At 37.4% G+C, this 21,392-nt stretch overlaps 1 protein-coding gene across 3 annotated transcripts; it reads right to left on the bottom strand.

The window, feature by feature from the left end:
- Positions 1–360: 360 nt before the first annotated feature.
- Positions 361–18,982, bottom strand: LOC121388290 (inositol monophosphatase 1-like). Of its 3 annotated transcripts, none has more exons than XM_041519571.1 (9): positions 18,904–18,982; positions 14,423–14,519; positions 13,504–13,637; positions 11,081–11,185; positions 10,459–10,504; positions 9,736–9,844; positions 9,059–9,164; positions 8,337–8,488; positions 361–6,014 (listed from the first exon to the last, which is right to left on the bottom strand). In XM_041519571.1, the coding sequence occupies exons 2-9, from the start codon at positions 14,498–14,500 to the stop codon at positions 5,908–5,910; spliced, it is 837 nt and encodes a 278-aa protein (XP_041375505.1). In that variant the 5' UTR covers positions 14,501–14,519; positions 18,904–18,982; the 3' UTR covers positions 361–5,907. The 3 variants fall into 3 exon arrangements, with proteins under 3 accessions (XP_041375505.1, XP_041375507.1, XP_041375506.1); XM_041519573.1 differs by having other exon boundaries at positions 18,916–18,971; XM_041519572.1 differs by having other exon boundaries at positions 18,839–18,956.
- Between the last annotated feature and the right edge of the window lie 2,410 nt (positions 18,983–21,392).

Genomic DNA, 21,392 nt, shown 5'->3' with positions numbered 1-21,392 from the left:
CCGTCTTCTTCTTTGAATAATATATACTACAGGACAAAAATAGCCTATTCTGCAGATGAACGTGAACCGTCGTGAAGCATTTGCGCATGAGAACACTGGCATGTTTTTCTCAACATCATGCTTGGATCAGCCTTTCCCCCTAAGAAGGATCACAGAGGGGCGAAACGCAGGAGTGAAGAAAACATATGGATCTTAGTGAAGCAGATGATTTTGCTATCAGTTTGTCATATTTTCTCTAAACAATTACTCCCTTTTCGAGGCAGCCAACATTGAAGATCGTCATCAGTGGGCGACTACAATGAAACAACAAATCTTACCTACAGAAACGTCACCGAGAGGCGAAACAAAACAACATGCTGATGGGTATATTTCTATTTATTGGTATTTCGACATTTTTTGTAAGTTACGAAAAGTGCAACAAACCATTGACGTGACGTCAACAATACTTTGACGTTTTAATATGATTATTGCTGTCAAAGCGATACTACGTATATTCGTCTAAGACTATAGAACAGAATCGCTGTTTGACATTCTATAAGCATATTTAATGCATAAAATTTAAAATATCTGCACATGGATCTAATAATACCGAGCGATGATTGACTAATTAACTAGACTGTATCGGTACTGTTATGTTGCAATATTTTCTACAAGACTGTTAGTGGATATGTCCACAAAGGTAAGTTTGTTTTAATTGTTTGTTGATTTATTGATGTTTTATTTAAATATTAAAGTTATTTATCACTTACATTAAACCCACCATCCCACCCCCAAAACCCGATCAACATCCCCACCCCCAAAACAAAACCACAGTGATGCATGATCTCAACTCCGTTTGAAAGACTTTAACGCAAGCAAATTGGTACGGGCATTTAAAAAAAATACAAAAAACTATTTTATGCTATTGTAAATTCCTCTCAATTTTATGACGGTATTAAAGCTGTCATAAAATTGAGAGGAATTTATTTTCCCACTCGGCCGTTTCGAAATGTGGTAGAAATCGTAATCGGTCGTTAGTGAAACGGATGTAGGACAAAATGTCAACGATCTAAATGTCAATGATAAAATGTCAACGGTCAAAATGTCAGTGAAAAAAATGTCAACTATTAAAGTGGTACGCAAGTCAAAATGTCAATTTTCAGATTATACATAATTTGTAAAAAAAAAAAAAAAAAAAAAAAAAAAAAAAAAAACTAGGAAAAAACTTACTATTATATGACCTTTCATTTTATCAATCAAAACACTGTTTGCATACACTAAACGTGTATATGATTTTCTCAACAACAGAACATGGGTGATGGAATTTTGTTTTTAAATACCATGGGCGGATGTAGGATTTTTAAAAGGATAGTAGTGGGGGGCTATACCCTGTGACCGTGACCTACTTCCCTGTGTCCTTGACCTATTTTCCCTTGACCTAGACAGGAGAGCGGTTACCTACTTAGACTGGTTGCTGTGCAGTGTGCAACGTCCTACTGACCTAGCCCCGTCCTACTGACCTGACCTCATTCTACTGACCTGGCCCCCAGAGTATAAAAAAAAGTATTTTTCATTCACTCACCGAAGTCTACAGATCAGATTTACGTTCATTTTACTGCAGATATGGCCTGCTGGACAAGTGTTGAAACGAGGTGTCATCTAGAACTTGAAAGTAACATCTATGCGGTGGTCAAGCTATGGAAAGGGGACACTGCTATTCACATAAGGAAATTCAACAGTGACAAGGGGGAAACTTTCCCCACCAAGCGACGTATTGCCCTTAGTCTAAAGCAGTGGATCGAACTGTGTACCTTGTAAAAACCGAATTGACAACAGTGGTAGTATTAAACCAATGGAAAGGCGATAAATTATTACGTCATCTTGGTGTCAATGTCCATGTCAGAGTGAACAAGAACATTGCGGGAGTGGACATACGTTAGTGGTGGTGGTGTAGTGAAACTAAATCTGTGGAGCCATCGAGGAAAGGAATTTTTCTTTCTCTTCAACAATGGGGCAAACTGAAATACTGTTTTGACGTGATGTATGACTTTGTGCCAGAACTGAACTCGGCTGTACCCTGTGCCATGCAGGAAGATCATCAGAACCAGATGGGCTTTCTGCGGCGTGACTTCTGCAACCCAAATGGATGCCATCAGTGGAGTGACTAATGAACCCAGGAGGACTGAACTGATTTGTATATAAGGGGTGTTTTATGATTCTAACATGTTTGTGCAACACCTACAATTACGAAGATGTCCAGGGCAAAAGAATATAGTCTTAAGGCAAAATAACATACCATTGATAAACACCCAGAATATAGTCTTACAGCAAAAAAGTACCCTGGAGAATTAAAAACTCCACAGCATTCTCCACGGCATTGCCGATTGCCGTGGGAAATTGCAGGTTTTGTTGTGTCTTGTTGCACTCTATCTGGAACAAAGAAGATGGCATTGGTATATTCGAACAGTATTAGTAGCAGCAGCAGTAGTGACGAAGACGACGTCTTGGTCTGCAAATGTTCCGAAAGACACACGATCAAATGTAAGAGAGTGACCATGAAATAAGAAGAGAATTTCATGGATCAAATGGATGCTACTTGTTTAAGTATGGAGAAACTCGAAGACAGCAAACTCATGGATGAACCTGCAGATCAAATGGATGCTGCTCGTGAAACAGAACCCGACTATGAGGATGCCTGCTATTCAAGACATTACTTGTTTTGTCATCGTCCTGACATGAGACATTTCTATGCCCGGATGCTGATGTATGTTCGATGGCCTCTACACTTACGTCAAAATCCAAAAGAACTTGCCAAGGCCGGTTTCTACTACACGGGAACCACCCTCGGAGAAAGAGCTCTACGTGAAAATCATGCACCTACGAAAGTGACGACGAAGAAGATTATGAGGTAGAACCCTATCTACACTTGCTTTCTGATATAATATGTTTTGCATTACTTTGACAAAGGCCCCAACACGAGGAAGCTTCTACAGTCTGTGAATCCCAACATATATGTGAGACCACAGATTCGTTCTAAATTAAATCAGTATCGTTCCTGGATCAGCGAATATTTGAATGAAGTAGACTATGACAATGTCGATGTCGATGATGATTTCAGTATTCACGAAGATGGTGAAGAGAAATGATCACTAATAATATTCACATGTCGCCCTTAAGGCCTCTCGTTGTAACCCAATGTGTGTCCATTTTATATATGTGTCAGTGATTGTAATTTAGAAGTAAATGAAAAACCAAACCAAAATTTCACGTCCACACAAGTCCCTCCCTCCTACTACAAGAGAGTAAATTCTCAAATTCGGGCAAAAACGATAGAAACATTTGGACAAAATGTGCTAACATGAGACCTTTTTAACATGTATTTCCATCATTCTACCAGCAAAATTAGTTGTAATCCATGTACAAATGCGTAGTGTTTAGTTTGCATCCCTATATAGCTGTTTGGTAGTAATGCTAATATGAATAAAAGTTGTTGTCCAGATTCGGACATTTTCGTTTACTTGAGCAAAACCCAGCCTGCCACCCCGTAAACAATGGGAGCAGGTATGCCTACGAGGGCACCAAGACCACTTTTTGTCAATTTTTCAAATCTGTAGGCCTATCTCGACTTTTATTTCCTTTGTTAAGACGAGTCAAAAACGAAATCATTTCATTATAAGACTGCAGTCTGTGACATTCGTTTGTTTTGAAACCGGTGGTAACCAATCAACTTCCAATACTTTCTGTTTTCATGCAGTTCACATATCATAAAGAAAATGCTTCTTTTTGCTAATTCAGTAAATAACTATTTATATCTCAGGCACTTTGTTGTTCTTCCCTACGAACACAGTGAATAATTGTGTGAAGTAGTGGATCTCAATTATACAGTTGTGCTTTAAAAAAATAAAATCACAATATCGAAAGGCCATCTTGTCTGAAAGGGGGGTTCAACCCTCCTGCATCCGCTTCTGAATACCAGTAACTCGATTATTTTATCAAAATGGCTAATCAGCCATACAACCAACTTACTATGTCGGCTAGTTTATCTTTTGTCCATCTGAATGTAAATCGTCTTGTGTCTAAAGTGAACCTATTGAAATAGAATAACAAACTCAGTACCAGTTATTACCAAATTTATGTCCCTTGTGAAATAATTTTCAGCTCGTGACAACTGAACATTATTTCATGAGGGACGTAAATTTCATAATAACTGGCAACGTTTATTATCCTCAATTTATTACCCATATGGGATGTAATGCTTCGATGTCATCGACTGGCACACTACAACCTTACAGGAACGTCAACCAAATGAGTCGAGTTATATAAATTAAGATTGATTATGTGTAATAAATAGAATATTAAACTCACTACCATTTCGTATCATGTTTATGTCACTAGTGAAATAATTTTCATTGTCACTCGCTAAAGCTCATGACAACTGAAAATTATTTCACTCAGGACATAAACATGATATGAAATGGAAGGTCGTTTAATAGCCTATATTTCTTTTACAAGTGAAAACATTTTGTGTCTACAGCAGATCAAACTTTGCATCAATATTATCAATTTTCCATTTTGAAAATTTAACTCTTCCATCCTGAAACTAAAAATGTCTACACGTAACATTTATGTTATTGCCTTACTTTGGATATGAAAGAAAATGGGAAACAGTTTTTCCTTTCTTTCAATAAGTGGCTAAATACATAGCCACAATTCAACTACATGTGTACATACAAAAATACCAACACTGATAGGGCCATTGTAATTTAAATGCTATATTTTCATCAAATGGGGGTAAGCCGATGGGGATGAATTTTATTATTTACTTTTTTATTTTATATTGCAAATATTGCATATCAAGCATCATGCATCTTTAAATGACACCCACCCACCTCAAGAAAAAAAAAATATGGTCAATAATAGGGCTTTTAGAATTTTTATAAAATCCACTATCCACGGGATCAATAATTTTTCAAATTTACTAGCCACGATTAAAAATTCACTAGCCCTACTTTACGTTAAGTTAATGAAACTTTATTAATAGTAATAATGTCACCTAAAGAGTGAGATAGAGCTTAAAAACACTACGACTGGGGCTTAATAGACTTAAATGCAGCATTTCTCAATAGTAATTTTACTAGTCGAACACTGAACATACTAGCCACCATAATCTAGAATCCCTGCAATACACACAACCATTCTAAAATTACTGCAAAACCAATACATATCCCCTACCTGGCACCATAAATGTTCATATTTCCTAAATTCAAGGGCCACAACTCTGTCAAATATGGATAAATTCCATTTTTGACAGTCATTGGCCTTGAATAATTATTCAAGTTCAAGGGCCACATTCTGTCAAAAATGTGTGAATCCTCTAGAAAGGTTAACTGGATCTGTAACTATATGCAATAAAGCTGTATATAAAATTTCATCTCCATATTTCGAGGCATTGCGAAAAAAAAGAAAAAAGTCTGGAAACGTTATGTGAGAGACACAGACAGAGAAACAGACAGACAGACAGAAGGATGGAGATGAAACTATAGTCACCTCCGGTTAGACTTGTAAGCGACTAAACAAATGAGTGCAGGCTTTTTTCCTTAGGCTGGGTCAGCATTAAAATCTACTTTTATCCAATTTATTTAATTTATTTTATTATGTCCTAACGTATGATATGAGCACTACATTGCTGGTTGAATACTTTTTGACATAAATCAAATGGATATATTATCATGTAATATGTTGGGTAATTTAGTACCCCAACTTTCTATGGCACTGTGTCTTAATTGTATTATAATATGAAGGAATGTATAAATCAGAACCCATCTGTATGGAGACCTACAGTGTAGGTGGTCTTAATAAATAGGTTACGATATGGCCTCCTTTATCAACATGTGGTTATAATACAATGTTCAAATGTTCAAATGTTCATCAGTCTCGTTGTAAGTCCAAGTGGGTCAAAATGGCCGATAGCTGTTTTGCCAAACTTTCTGTGGATGCACACAAAACTCGCCGACTCATCAAATCAAGGTTGCCACCTGTAAGAAAGTAATGATGCTGTTACTAAGAGACCATCTACAAGTATCTAAGGGAGGGGGTGTGGCTGGGTTATTGCAAGCTTATGCTATTTAAGCAATTAAAAAACCCTAAAAGAACTAAACAAAACAAATCTCTTGTGTTTGTTTCATGTGTTAAACAAAAGTTAAAACTACAAATTAAAAAAAACATTCTACAATGCAAGCTTTAATCTCAAAATATAATGGGGTGGGACGTAGCCCAGTGGTAAAGTGCTTGCTTGTTGCGCGGTCGGTCTAGGATCAATCCCTGTCGGTGGGCCCATTGGGCTATTTCTCGTTCCAGCCAGTGCACCATGGCTGGTATATCAAACGCCGTGGTATGTGCTATTCTGTCTGTGGGATGGTGCATATAAAAGATCCCTTGCTACTAATGGAAAAATGTAGCGGGTTTCCTCTCTATGACTATATGTCAAAATAACCAAATGTTTGACATCCAATAGCCGGTGATTAATAAATCAATGTGCTCTAGTGGTGTCATTAAACAAAAGCAAACTTTATAATCGTAACAGTTAGCTCCCCTTGTTAAGCACACTCATATGATATCCCATGACCAGTCTCAGTGGTGTCATGGTTAAGCCACTGGACATACAGCTGGTAGGTACAGGGTTCATAGCCTGGTACCGGCTCCCACCCAGAGCATGTTTTAACGACTCAATAGGTGGGTGTAAGACCACTACACTCTCTTCTCTCTCACTAACCACTAACAAACTAGCACCTAACTCACTGTCCTGAACAGACAGCCCAGATAGCTGAGGTGTGCCCAGTACAGCATGCTTGAACCTTGGCTATAAGCACGAAAATAAGTTGAAATGAAAGGACAGACCATGAATGATAGAAATCGGTTGGAATCATCAGTTATAATCAATCAGATGGCATCAACTGACCAATGTTTGGCTCCACAATCGGTTAGAATTATATGAACATAAGGATTAGAATTATAGGGATCATGCACGTATTGTCGTGTTTGATGGGATCTAGACCCTATAAATGGCCAGTTTTACCTTTATTATTTAATATGTTTGTGTACATACAAAAACAAACACCAACACACACATATTTACATAAATTACATGTACATCATCTAAACTGAATTAACTACAGGTATTATATTTAATATTTGCCTATACAATCGATTATGGATTTTTATAATTGACCATCACATTGGTTGAACCAAACTGATAAATTTTCTATTATAATCAATAATAGGAACATCACTTATATATGTCTTTTATGGGATAGTTTGTTTTGTTTAACAACAACACTAGAGCACAATGATTAATTAATCATCGTCTATTGGATGTCAAACATTAGGTAATTCTGACACGTAGTCATCAGTGGAAACCCACTAAATTTTCCCTAACGTAGAAGGAATCTTTTATATGTACTTTCCCAAAGACAGGAAAGCACATACCATGGCTTTTGACCAGTTGTGGTACACTGGTTGAAACGAGAAAAACACCAATCAACTAAATGGATCCACCAAGATAGTTCAATCCTGCAACACAAGCACCTCAAGCGAGCGCTCAACCGACTGAGCTAAATCCCTCCCCTTTAAGGGATAGCTCCAGATCGCACTGTTTAAGGGAGCTATCACTCTTACTCCCTCCCCATCACTCCCCCGAGACTAGTTCCAAGGAGTCATTTTTAGCTCCCCTTAGCAGGGCTAGATCTGAGTGATCTGAATTTCGCCAAATTATCTATTACACTGGCAATTCTGGCAATTGTGTACTAGCAAATTTGGCAAGTGCCAGAGCTAGCCCTTCCTTTTGTACGTGAATTTATGCTGTACCAATATGGTAATATTTTAAATGGCTCCCATTAATCTAAGGTAGTCTGGGAAGCAATTTATCATTCCCCTCAATGTTTTTCACTGTGAAGTTTGTAGCTCTGTCCTATATATGTGTACTTAAGGATGAGAGAAATTTGTGTAACACCCAATCACATTTCAAACTATCTAGCCGTTTGGTGTCTTGACAATTGCAATATTTCATCTACACAACAAGTGAGGAACATCATTACCACCAAATCAGCAATTGGCTAACTTTACCAAATAACATGGTATGTGCTGTCCTGTGTGGAAAATGCATATAAAAGATCTCTTGCTACTGTTAGTCACAACATTTAGTCTTTGGCTAATAAAATATTCCTTAAATTAACCACATCTTAATCATTTTCAAAAAAATAATTTGTTCGAGGGAGAGGAATGATGGGAAAAAAACAACAAAATGGCAATCAATCCTAAAACCCATGAAGCTATATCTTGTCCCCAATATGTTTCCGTACCTGCAGGGTCCATAACCACCCCACCCGCTTCTTCCACGATGATCTGCCCTGCTGCAATATCCCAGCAGTGGATCCCGTACTCACTGTATGCTTCACAGCAGCCACTGGCCACCTTACACATGTCAATAGCGGCTGACCCATAGGCACGTATACTGAAAACAAACAAACAAACATCACTGACAACATAGTGTGAGTATAATAGCTGCTTTCTAATTGCTATGTAAATATTTAACACAATACATTGACATTTTATTACCTTTTGGGTAATATTTTTCTGTAAGAATTTAAAAAAAATTTAAATTAAAGACAACAAAATTGAGAAAAATTAAAAAATTAAATTAACAAAACTTTGATTTTTAAAATTTATAAGTATTACTTTTTTATATTAAATACTTATCCTCTAACCTCTAACTAAGTACGTTCCTCCCTCATTTTTTGCAATTGATTGGTCCAAAGATTTCAACAGCCAATGAAATGGCTACAGTTTTTCTCTGGCTTTTAAAAAATTTGGACCAATTCAAGGGGAGTGGGTGAGGCTATACTCAGAAATAATTTTACTGTATGAAAACCCCCCATATATATATATAATTAAAAGACTCTGAAGGTTTCTGATAAGGCTAACTGTATATTGTACTTCTCATAGACAAGTAAAAGCGAGAAATGCCATTCGTTAGAGGTTAGGGTAAGTTGAAAAGAGATACACTTTAAAACCTGCTGTTTACCCGTGAGAGGAACTAATAATTGCTTCCATATTGCGCATCTTTGTTTTTAGAACAGATGGGTCTCGAGAGTTACCTCCCTCGCAGATTACCACCGCATCTTTCAGACCTACAAAAAACACACACAAAAATGTTTGATTTATGAACATAAACCCAATTTTTTTTTTTTTATAACGACACCACAAGAGTACATTGATTATTAATCATCAGCTACTGAATGTCAAACCTTTTGTAATTCTGAAGTGAAGTGTGCAGAGAAAAGCTGCTACATTTTTCCAACAACAGCAAGGGATCTTTACACAGTGAAACCTCTTAAAACCGGACTGTCTGTAAACCGGAATTCCCCCAAAACCTTTTTTAAAAATCAGTGCAGAAGTTAACCCCTCTAAACCAGATACCTCTTAACACCAGACATTTTACTTGGTCCCAAGGGTGTCCGGTTTAGAGGGGTTTCACTGTATGTACTTTTTCACACAGTACAGCACATACCACAATTTTTTATATAGAAATTATGGGGCACTGGTTTTCAAGGGGAAAAAATCCACTGCTTCAATTAAGGGGAGGGAGGGGTTTAATCCTCAGGCAAGCACTCTACCGACTGTGAGCTAAATGCTGCGTCACATCATATGATCATAAACAGAGATACGGTTTAAAAACTGAAAACATATAATAAAGCATACTGTCTTCCTTGTTGACGGAAATTTTCTCTCCATTACAGAAAGCTCCTTTTCCTCGTTTAGCAGTGTACATCTTCTCGTGCTCTGGTACATACACAATTCCTATCACAATCTGAAAATAAACATACACTCAAGACCCGTGCTTATAAAACTTTTAGAGTGCAGACTCAATCTCTAATGACGTCACACACATACAATGTGTATGGCGTTGTCATGACATTATTGTCTCAGACTCTATTAGTCTCGAGTCTAGACTCTAAAAGTTTTATAAGCACCAGGCCAGAAATAACATATTGGAAATTATTACCCACATGGTTAAAGTTATCTTGGTTCATATCAAAGTGTTACGTCCTACTAGAACGTAAAGTCGGGCGTAACACTTCGACGTCAAACAGCGACGTCATACGATTGGTGCACTATAACATACCGGAATGTCAGTCAGAGTTCAGTTGGTATGGATCATAAAATTGATATGTTGTTGTTGAATGTGTTTTGGCCTTATAGAGTTATATATCTATTCAAAGGCTACTTTTTGACGTAAACAGATGATACTTTTCTTTATTTTGGAATCTGAGAAAGCACTCATCATTTTATCAATGTCTATTCAAATATATTATTATGTTTTACAAACACTGCCGGCATTCATTAAACTAATTGCTGATTAATTACTTACTTTGGTTTCACATATATAATATATATACTAAAAAGAGATGCTGATATGACTACCTGTTTGTTTACAGCAATTCCAAGTGAAAATGAAACTTCTGGAATTCTGCAAAGAAATAATTATTAACATACAGAAAAGGTACATGGACAAATACAGTGAAGGATCCAGAAAATCCATTTAGGGGGGGCCCCCAGTGACATGAAGTGAAATGCCAAGGGAACTTTAGGGGAGGTTTGGAGGGGGATCATCAAAAAATTAAAATTAATATATAATAAAATTATAACTATCGCAAAATGTAGCCATTGTACGAGGGACCTGCCCCCCCCCCCCCACTAGATCCGAGTCTGAAATATATGTTTACAGGTCATGATATTCCCATGACCTTGACTGTGACATAAATTATATATGCATGTTACTTAACATAGTACTTACATCTTTAAAGAAACAGTTAAACACAAAAAATTCAACATAGAATTAACCACTAAACTCTACATGAAGAGTTAAAGTTTGTTGTGTTTAACAACACCACTAGAGCACATTGATTACTGATAAATAATCATCGGCTACTGGATGGCAAACATTGTTTTCACAGAAAACACACTACATTTTTTTTAAAACTGAAGAAAATGAAGTATAAAGACTTGTGAAAAATGTATTGTAGAGAGTAAAGGGTCTACTCACTGATGTACGAAGTTTGTCGTTCCATCAATGGGATCCACAATCCACGTCGGATCGTTGGTGTACTTACACGGTTGACCATCCACTGCAGACTCCTCCCCTATAAACCTGGAAACAAAAGTTACAGTTGGCTTTGTTTAATGACATCACTAGAGCAGTGATTTATTAATCATGGGCTGCTGGAAGTTTGTTTTGTTTAATGCCACCACTAGAGCCCATTGATTTATTAACCATGGGCTACTGGAAGTTTGTTTTGTTTAATGCCACCACTAGAGCCCATTGATTTATTTATCATGGGCTACTGGAAGTTTGTTTTGTTTAATGACACCACTAGAGCCCATTGATTTATTTATCATGGGCTGCTGGAAGTTTGTTTTGTTTAATGACACCACTAGAGCCCATTGATTTATTAATCATGGGCTGCTGGAAGTTTGTTTTGTTTAATGACACCACTAGAGCCCATTGATTTATTAATCATGGGCTACTGGAAGTTTGTTTTGTTTAATGACACCACTAGAGCCCATTGATTTATTAATCATGGGCTGCTGGAAGTTTGTTTTGTTTAATGACGCCACTAAAGCACATTGATTTATTAATCATGGGCTACTGGAAGTTTGTTTTGTTTAATGACACCACTAGAGCCCATTGATTTATTTATCATGGGCTACTGGAAGTTTGTTTTGTTTAATGACACCACTAGAGCCCATTGATTTATTTATCATGGGCTGCTGGAAGTTTGTTTTGTTTAATGACACCACTAGAGCCCATTGATTTATTAATCATGGGCTGCTGGAAGTTTGTTTTGTTTAATGACACCACTAGAGCCCATTGATTTATTAATCATGGGCTACTGGAAGTTTGTTTTGTTTAATGACACCACTAGAGCCCATTGATTTATTAATCATGGGCTGCTGGAAGTTTGTTTTGTTTAATGACGCCACTAAAGCACATTGATTTATTAATCATGGGCTACTGGAAGTTTGTTTTGTTTAATGACACCACTAGAGCCCATTGATTTATTAATCATGGGCTGCTGGAAGTTTGTTTTGTTTAATGACGCCACTAAAGCACATTGATTTATTGATCATTGGCTGTTGGATGTCAAACACTGTCTTAAGAGAGGAAACCTGCTTCATTTTTCCCATTAGTAACAAGGGATCTTTTATATGCACCATCCCACAGACAGGATAGATCATACCATGGCCTTTGATTAAATTATACCATGGCCTTTGATATGCCTGTTGTGGTGCACTGGCTAGAACACGAAATACCCCAATGGGCCCACAAGGATTGATCACCCGAAAACAAGGCAAACAATACCAATAGCATGTTTTAAAGTACAGCTTATGGAAAAAAAGAGTAAAGTTTGTTTTATTTAACGATGCCACTAGAGCACATTGATTTTTTATCTTATCATCGGCTATTGGAAGTCAAATATATGGTCATTCTGACAGATTTTTTTAGAGGAAACCCGCTGTCGCCACATAGGCTACTCTTTTACGACAGGCAGCAAGGAATCTTTTATTTGCACTTCCCACAGGCAGGATAGCACCTACCCATTGAGCCTTGCGGAGCACTCACTCAGGGTTTGGAGTCTGTATCTGGATTAAAAATCCCATGCCTCGACTGGGATCCGAACACAGTACCTACCAGCCTGTAAACCGATGGCCTAACCACGCCGCCACCGAAACCCGTTACACAGCTTATGGATGTCTTGATATAGGGGTGCAAGATCTAGCCCAGTCAGAACAGTGCTCGCTTGAGGTGGATCATAGGATCGAACCACCTCAGTGGACCCATTCTCTTATTGGATTTATTTTTTTAGCATCCCAATCAGTGCCCAGTACCCGGTATATCAAAGGCTGTGGTATGTGCTGTCATGTTTATGGAATGTACATTGAATTAAATTTGGTTTACAGTACCAAGTATTCCCTTATTTATTTCCATCAGTATAGAAAATAAGCTATGAATTTAATACTTTGGGAGAGGTGTTGTAATATTTATATTTATGCATCAGTTTGGTTGATATAGTGTGTATGGCATTTCTAGCCACATAATGTTAACATTGTTGGCTATGGGATACTATTTGATATAGTGCAACCTGAAGAAAGAAAATATTTTATTTAACGATGCACTCAACACATTTTGTTTACGGCTATATGGCGTTGGACCACACAGATATTGAGAAAGGAAACCTGCTGTCGCCCTTTCATGGGCTACTCCTTTTGATTAGCAGCAAGGGATATTTTATAGTACATACCACAGCCTTTGTTACACCAGTTGTGGAGCACTGGCTGGAATGAGCAATAGCCCAGTGGGCCCACTGACAGGGATCGATCCCAAACCGACAGCACATCAAGCAAGCGCTCTACCACTGAACTACGTCCTGCCCCTGCATCCTAAAGGATGCAACACTTATTACTAACTTGTGTGACGGGTACTTGCTGCTGACGAAATCCATTACCATCTTTTCCACGGCACGGTCCGATTCCGTGACGAGGTCAGCGTGACTTATTTTAGTCTCGACACTTTTCTCTTTGTGCAGAGCATCTCGTATGACCTAGCAATACAGAGAGAATTACTACTTGACTATTGTGAGTGGCCATTAAGATATCTTTTATCTCACGAGTTGTTTTAAAATATATCTAAACTGGGAAAAGAGATTTGGAATACATTTATAAATGAGTTGCAAGATAAATGGTATCTAACAGACACAAATCTTTGCTCACACTGGAACAAATTTTGGTTTAGTCAATTTTCGGATATTTAGACCAGTTCCTTGAACATTATTAAAATGTGGTTATTTTAATAAAGAATACTTTACGAGCCAAAAATAAAAGTTGTAGCCATTTTCAATAAAAATTAGCCCTGACCAATGTATTTTATTTCTTATTCATCCTTATAAAAACCTGGTTTAAAATAAATTTAAGACTTTTCCATCTGAAACTTATTTACAGTTCTTGCACATGCAGTTAACTTATATACATCACAGCAATCATTTCAGGTTAACTTAAATGTCAAATAATCTTTTTTTTTTATCATAGTTATTTCATTGGATGGTGTAAGGCTTTGACAATCAGGTGATTACCTGGGTGCAGCCAATTGTATGTCTTTAAATTGATACCATGCATGGTGATTATTGCAATGTGGCATCATATATCATGAATGATGTTCTCACTAACATACTATGCTAATTTCGATGCCTGTAATTATTAACACAACATTAGAGATGTGTTTGCATAAAGGCCATAAAGAAAATTTGGTTTAGACATAATTCTTACCCGTACTACTAAATGCTGCCACTATGATTAATGGGATTCAGATCTGGTGAATATGCTGACTTACCACACCTGCCTTCCTTGCGATGCACAGAGCCGAATCAAACCATTCATTCAGCTGCTGCTCTGAGACAGACACCGACATCACAAAGATTAATTAGGACCTAGAAATAAGTAATTAAAAACAAAATGTCACAAATATTTAACATACATGTGGAGATTAAAAAAATTCTGTTAGAATATCACAGATATATACATGTATATACACAGATGATAATGGAATGAAAGAAAGAAAGAAATGTTTTATTTAATGACGCACTCAACACATTTTATTTACGGTTATATGGCATCAGACATATGGTTAAGGACCACACAGATTTTGAGAGGAAACCTGCTGTCGCCACTACATGGGCTACTCTTTCTGATTAGCAGCAAGGGATCTTTTATTTGCGCTTCCCACAGGCAGGATAGCACAAACCATGGCCTTTGTTGAACCAGTTATGGATCACTGGTCGGTGCAAGTGGTTTACACCTACCCATTGAGCCTTGCGGAGCACTCAGGGTTTGGAATCGGTATCTGGATTAAAAATCCCATGCCTCGACTGGGATCCGAACCCAGTACCTACCAACCTGTAGACCGATGGCCTAACCACGATGCCGAGGCCGGTAATAATGGGATGAATGGTCTATCCCTTTCAATATGAAATTACATGACTGCGCCGTGCTCCATGGCTGCACTCTTGTTATCAGTTGAGCTAGAAATCTCAGTATCACCCTACATCAAGCCCTGGCTACACAACCCCCCCCCCCCCACCCCCATAACTGCACCTGTAGACACACACCCATAACTGCACCTGTAGTCACTTGGAGTATATGGCTTTATATCTTCCCACTGAGTCTAGCAATAAACTTACAATGGGTTGGAACCAGTACTGGGGCCTAATTCACAAAGCTCTCTTACAACAATGCATCCTCTGTCTTTTAGCATTGCACTGTGAGATCACAAGTTGCGAGAGTTTAGTGAATTAGGCCCCTGGAATGAAAAATCATCCATTGCCTCATGTGGGACACAAATCCAGTATCTATAAGCCTCACGTCTGATGGCTTAACCACTACACTACAGATATCTGAAAATAAGTAAAATGCTCTGTAGTAATCACATATGTACTAGCTGACAGGTGAGGAAAGGAACGTTAGTTGAATGACACCCCAGCACATTTTAATATATGGTGATTTAGTGTGCAACATAATACTCAATAATAATAGACGATGCATAACTAGTGAAAAAAAATGCTTTCATCAGAACTAAAATGGTTCCAACATCACTTTGTGGGAGAAGGGAGGGCTAGATGTAGTTCAGTGGTAGAGTGAGATGGGTCACAGGTTCAAATGATAGTTGGATTTATGTTTTCTCTCATTCCAAAAAAGGTCCCATCGTATGTAGGCCTACTGTCTTGTCTATGGGTGGGGATGCATGTGCATATAAAAGATGCCTTGCTTCGTTTTAAAAGGAATAGCTTATGAACAACAGCACATTTGCATGCTCCCTTCCTCCTCACCCCCCTCTCTATCCCACAGAAGTGTCAAAATAACTATGTTACATAAAGCAAGCAGCTGTAGTTTAAATGTGTTGAAGTGTCTTTAAAGGTTTTCCTTTCCTCTCAACCATTTTCTTTTCATATCAGTGACTCGAGGACAATTGGATAGCCTAATCTAGGTGAAGATCTCTTCATGCAGAGTAAATAAATAAATAAATAATTAGAAAACAAATCATTAAAAAACCAAACACTCGGGGAACAATATTATAAGATATTCTCCAAGAAAGAAAATATTAAATTTTTAACTACAGTATATTCTAAGTATTTCAGCAGATTGAACCAATGGCAGTGAAATAGTGACGTGAACTGTTGTGAATGTGGGAGGATTTAACTCAGTCAGTCAAGTGCTCTCCTCGGGTTCCTGTGCCACAGGATCGAACCTCCTCAGAAGATTCATATAGATAGGATAGCATATACAACAGCCTTTGATATACCAGTCGTGGTGCACTAGCTGGAACAAGGAATAAACCAATGGGCCCACTGATGGGAATCGATCCTACCGCACCACATGCGAGCACTTTAATAAAGTTTGTTTTGTTTAACACCACCACTAGAGCATGATTAATTAAATATTTGGGTATTGGATGTTAAACTTTTGGTAATTTTGAAATAATAGGGCCTAATGATATAGTTTTAGGAGGAAGCCAGCTAACTTTTTCTATTAGTTTCAAGCAAAGTATCGTTTATATTAATTAGTGCACGAGTTCACGCTAAGTGAATATTTTTCTTAACGTGCACGGCGAGTTGCTTCCCTCTACTTAGCAAATTTAACATGGCGGGGATATTTTTTGAGGTAGTTCAAGATTTATTTTGATAATAATGATACAAGTACTTAATCATCATAACTTAATGGGGATTTTGCGAGTACAGTCAGTTATACATTTTTGGTTTGTGTCTACGGAATACTTTTATATGTACACTACTACATAAACATGATAGCAACTATCACGGCATGATGCACTGGATAGAACGAAAAAGCCCAATCAATGGGCCCACACTGGCCACAGACAGGGATCGATCCCGGACAGACCTAGCCCGAGTACTCTAACTGTAAGAGAGCTAGACGGACATTTGGACATAAATACGCTCTCATTACAGTCAGAGACCAACCTATGTATATTTTTGGCAATTCCTGACTACCAAACGGTAGGCAAAGATTCCTGCTCTAATACCACAACAATTCTATGTTTGACGTCAAATACCTTTACATCGATCATTTTCGAGTTAACTGATACAAAAAAATCCACATATTAATCACTAATACACATACTACAGAAAGAAACCCGACAGCACCCACATTCAACTACGCTTCGTGACACTCCGTCGCAACAATCCTCAACAACTAATTGCCTTGTAGTTAAATATATATAACCAGCTAACCAGTGTGTATGGTTGACAGTCTACGGGAGAGATAATGCCTCGATGTTACTTTTAGTTATAATATCTACATACATGTGCGAACTCCACGAAAGTTGACGTATCTACAAGGCAATTAGTTGTTGAGGATTGCCTCGCAACTCTGTGCCAGTCACTGGAATCGGCATGTTATTAACAAATGTGCATACCATATTGAGTGCAGAACCAGAGTGAACTGTGACGTTTGAATACCTCGAAGTGGGCACCAAATGTCCAAACATGTGACCGATACTACACGCGATTTCATTATGTGCACCAACAATAAGCTGAAGGAATGTTGCCATCATGTTAAGACAGCGCAGCTCCAACCTTTTAATGAGGAATCATTTCTGTTTAACTTATGTAAAATCCTGAACAAGGCACACATCAAATTTGGTATATCTTGTTCAACTCTCTGGCCTCCTCGTGGCGAGCAAGGGGCAACAGTAACGTTTTTACGTACTGGCAAACGAGAGAAATATGTTTCATTGCCACCTCCACCCCCCCACCCCCACACACCCACCCCGACGTTTTCAGAAGAAAAACTCAGAAAAAAGACAGGTAAGTAACAGTTTAAAACTTAGTACTTATGTTTTAGTTATTTTTAGAGAAATTTATGAACTTTGTTTTTCGTTAAGAAAAAAATAAAAATAATAATAATTTAAAAAAAAACAAAAAAAACTACATTATATATATCTATATCTATATGTATATATGTATGTATATATATATATGTGTGTGTATGTGTGTGTGTGTGTGTTCTATTAATTAATAAATGTTATTTTATTTTACTTTAATCTCATTTATTTTATTTTATTTTATTAACTTTAATTAATTTTTATTTCATTTCTATTAATTAATAAATGTTCTTTTATTTTACTTTATTAACTTTAATTTAATTAATTTTATTTTATTTTATTTTATTAACTTTAATTAATTTTTATTTCATTTCTATTAATTAATAAATGTTCTTTTATTTTATTTTATTAACTTTAATTTATTTTTACTTTTTAAGTTATTTTATTAACTTTAATTAATTTTTAGTTTTATGGTTTTTGTTTTATTCATTATGGAACGAGAAATGACTTTTCCACATACAAGATTGTTCCGAGTTTCATTGTCCTCCCATAATGCACCGCGCGTTTTAAACCCAAGTCATACAGTCGGTCGTTTTTCCTTTAATTCAAAGTGAAGATCGTTTCAAAGTAAGTATTTCTTAGTCTGCATATGCCCGAAAAAGATCACACTACACGATTAGGGTAGGAAAAGGTGGTGTCAGCGTGGTGTCAGTCGCTATTTCGACCACAATTCCGTTCCGAGCAAAATTGCTCGGAACGGCTCTGTATCTGCTAATGGAAAATGGCGCCGGGTGTATAAACTCAATGTGCATTTACATTCGAGTTTATTTTTATGAACTAACAGTCAGAGTACTCGGGCTAGGACAGACCGTGCATCAGGAATAAAGACTAGAGGCAGAGCGACTGACTTACACAACCAAGTTATTCCCAGAACCAAGAAATAAAATAAAACGAAAGACAATTAAATTGTCAATTACTTTTGACAGCACCTGAAATGTATAAACATTTATTAAACCAGTGCGATGAACCAGTGTCCCGGTAAATCTATTTAACATTGAGTTACGTCCCTTGTTGAAGTCGTGAAGAACACCTTGACGAGCCGCGCTGGTCACATAATCACTGCGATAGGAATCTGCTGAATAAAAAAATTTATTTTCATTTTTTCTTAGCGGTTATTTTCACACAAGTGCTACAAAACCGGAGTATTAGCGGTGTAATATCATACCTTAAATGCAATATAAAAATTCTAAAATAATAATTGTCTTGATATTACTATTACTTTAGAGAGCTAGAAGGACATTTCGACAGTTACCACGCTGACCCTGACCGTCAGAGTACTCAGGCTATCCTGCCCCCTTCCCAAATACTCCCCTGAGACTAGTTTAGCTCTCTTTAGCATGTAATTAAAATAATAATAATAATAATAATAATAATAATAATAATAATAATAATAATAAAATTGAACTTTTACAAAAGGATTAAATATCAATGCTCATGCAGTAGGCTCCCCATAATCTAATTTAGGTAAACAATTACTTGAACCTTCTCCCCCACCCCCCTTTTTACAGCGAAATCTGTTGTCTTCTAACAGGATACGATCATCACTTTAGATTTGCCCTTACAATAGTTTGACACCCAATAGCCGATGTATTATTCGTGCTGGGGTGTCGTTAAACATTCATTCATTCAAACAAGATACGGGTAACCGCACCTCCATTTATTACCCGCCGAAGAATGACTCGGTTGAAACGCGTTGAGCAGCAAAATTTATCATTTCGTTGGACATTCGGGGGTGGGCGTCACATTCCAGCACTACTATGTAATCAGTTTTATATGTGATGTATACTTATGTGTGTTCTGTGGATCGATGAGATTTATTATTTTTGTTAAATAAAAAATACCTACCTTGTTGCTTTTCGGAAAGTATAGCCTTTGTGGTAGCAATATGTTTCCCCTTGTGACGGTACATGCTCTTAATTTCTTTTCGCCTGTGGCGATATTAATTGTTTTAGAAGGCCGTGTGCAGTTCCAAATGCACTTAGCCCAGGTGGGCAACTTGTTACGTGATACCTTTGCGCGACGGTCGTTGAGCTGTCCTTCTATTACACACCCAGCCCAGGTGCGGAGCCATGTGGCCAGTAGTTACGTAATACCTCCGCGAGTGCGGTTTTTACAACCGTGATTTGGCGACTTGGCGTCATTGAGTCTGGCGATCTAAGAGAAAGATATGCCGTCTTGGTCGCTGTGGAAATATCAGATGATACGTGAGGTACCGCCTTGTACCCGCAGACGATATTCGCAGTCTCTAAGAGTTTTGAATAAATAGCTAGGATTTTAGAGATATCGGGAAGAAACATATTGGAAGGCGTCCAGGGGGAACGTTAGTCCGTTAGGACTTGGTAAATATCATTTCTGCTCTGTCGTATAACCTTGATGTGATTGATGTGACTTTAAATATTTTAATACTGTATTATACCAATATTATTTAGACGGTGCTGCCGGTCATCTGACGCAGTAATCTGTAGGCCAACTGTCCTAAATAAATATATAAAGCTTAGCCAGTCATCCTAGAGGACCTAGGTAAACTGTAGGTTATTGTCTTTATTGTGATAGGTACCAGTATTAAGTCTGTATTACAAGGTTATTGAATGAGTAGTTAGGGTTAATTAAAAATTAACCAGTTAGGAATAGAGTTGTAATTCCTTTATTAATTAAGTTCCCCTGGAAGCGTTTCTCAATTATCACACGTTATTGAACGAGTAGTAAGGGTTAATTAAAAATTAACCAGTTAGGAATAGAGTTGTAATTCCTTTATTAATTAAGTTCTCCTGGAAGCGTTTCTCAATTATCACACGTGTGGGTGTTGTGTCACGGTGAAGTGATTAGCATATTGTGTAAACTAGACACCTAGAGATTAACTAATTAAGTGATCAGTTCCGGGTTGTTATTATTTGTTGTACTGCGGCAGTACATTTGTCAGCGTAGATTAATACAGATTCCAAAGTGTATTGTGTTTTTGTTGTGTTTTCTAGTGAACTAAACGTGCTATAATAATATATACTTTATATAAGATCGTATCTCTGATCATACCTAGACGAGCCACCAGCGGGTAAATACTGCTCGATACAGAGAGATCTAATAGATATACAGTTAGGAGAGATATTTGGACAATCGTGTTTCATTCAGTTACGGATATTATAGAATCCCCGTGACACCCCTCTTCAAATATCCCGTCCTCTCTCTTGACTCTTGATCCGGAGGCATACTCAAGCACAATCGGTAGTAGAAGTTTGTTTTGTTTAACGACACCACTAGAGCACATTAATATATTAATAGTCGGCTATTGGATGGAACACATTTGGTAAACCAACTTTACAGTTTCCCATTAGTGGAAAGAGATCTTTTATATGCACAATCCCAAAGACAGGATAATGCATACCACAGGATTTGATATACCAGTCATGGT

This window comes from Gigantopelta aegis, chromosome 14, assembly GCF_016097555.1.
Source record: "Gigantopelta aegis isolate Gae_Host chromosome 14, Gae_host_genome, whole genome shotgun sequence".
Taxonomy (NCBI): Eukaryota; Metazoa; Mollusca; class Gastropoda; order Neomphalida; family Peltospiridae; genus Gigantopelta; species Gigantopelta aegis.
Note: the sequence above shows the minus strand (reverse complement) of the source record. Positions and strands in the feature narration are given on the sequence as shown.

Bases quoted from the DNA above. Each gene is read 5' to 3' on its own strand.
- LOC121388290 (XM_041519571.1), bottom strand. From the start codon at position 14,500: ATGTCGGTGTCTGTCTCAGAGCAGCAGCTGAATGAATGGTTTGATTCG. The intron at 10,505-11,080 runs GTGAGTAGACCC...ATTTCTTTGCAG, and splicing joins ACGACAAACTTCGTACATCA to AATTCCAGAAGTTTCATTTT. The intron at 9,165-9,735 runs GTATGCTTTATT...TGTTTTTTGTAG, and splicing joins TTCCGTCAACAAGGAAGACA to GTCTGAAAGATGCGGTGGTA.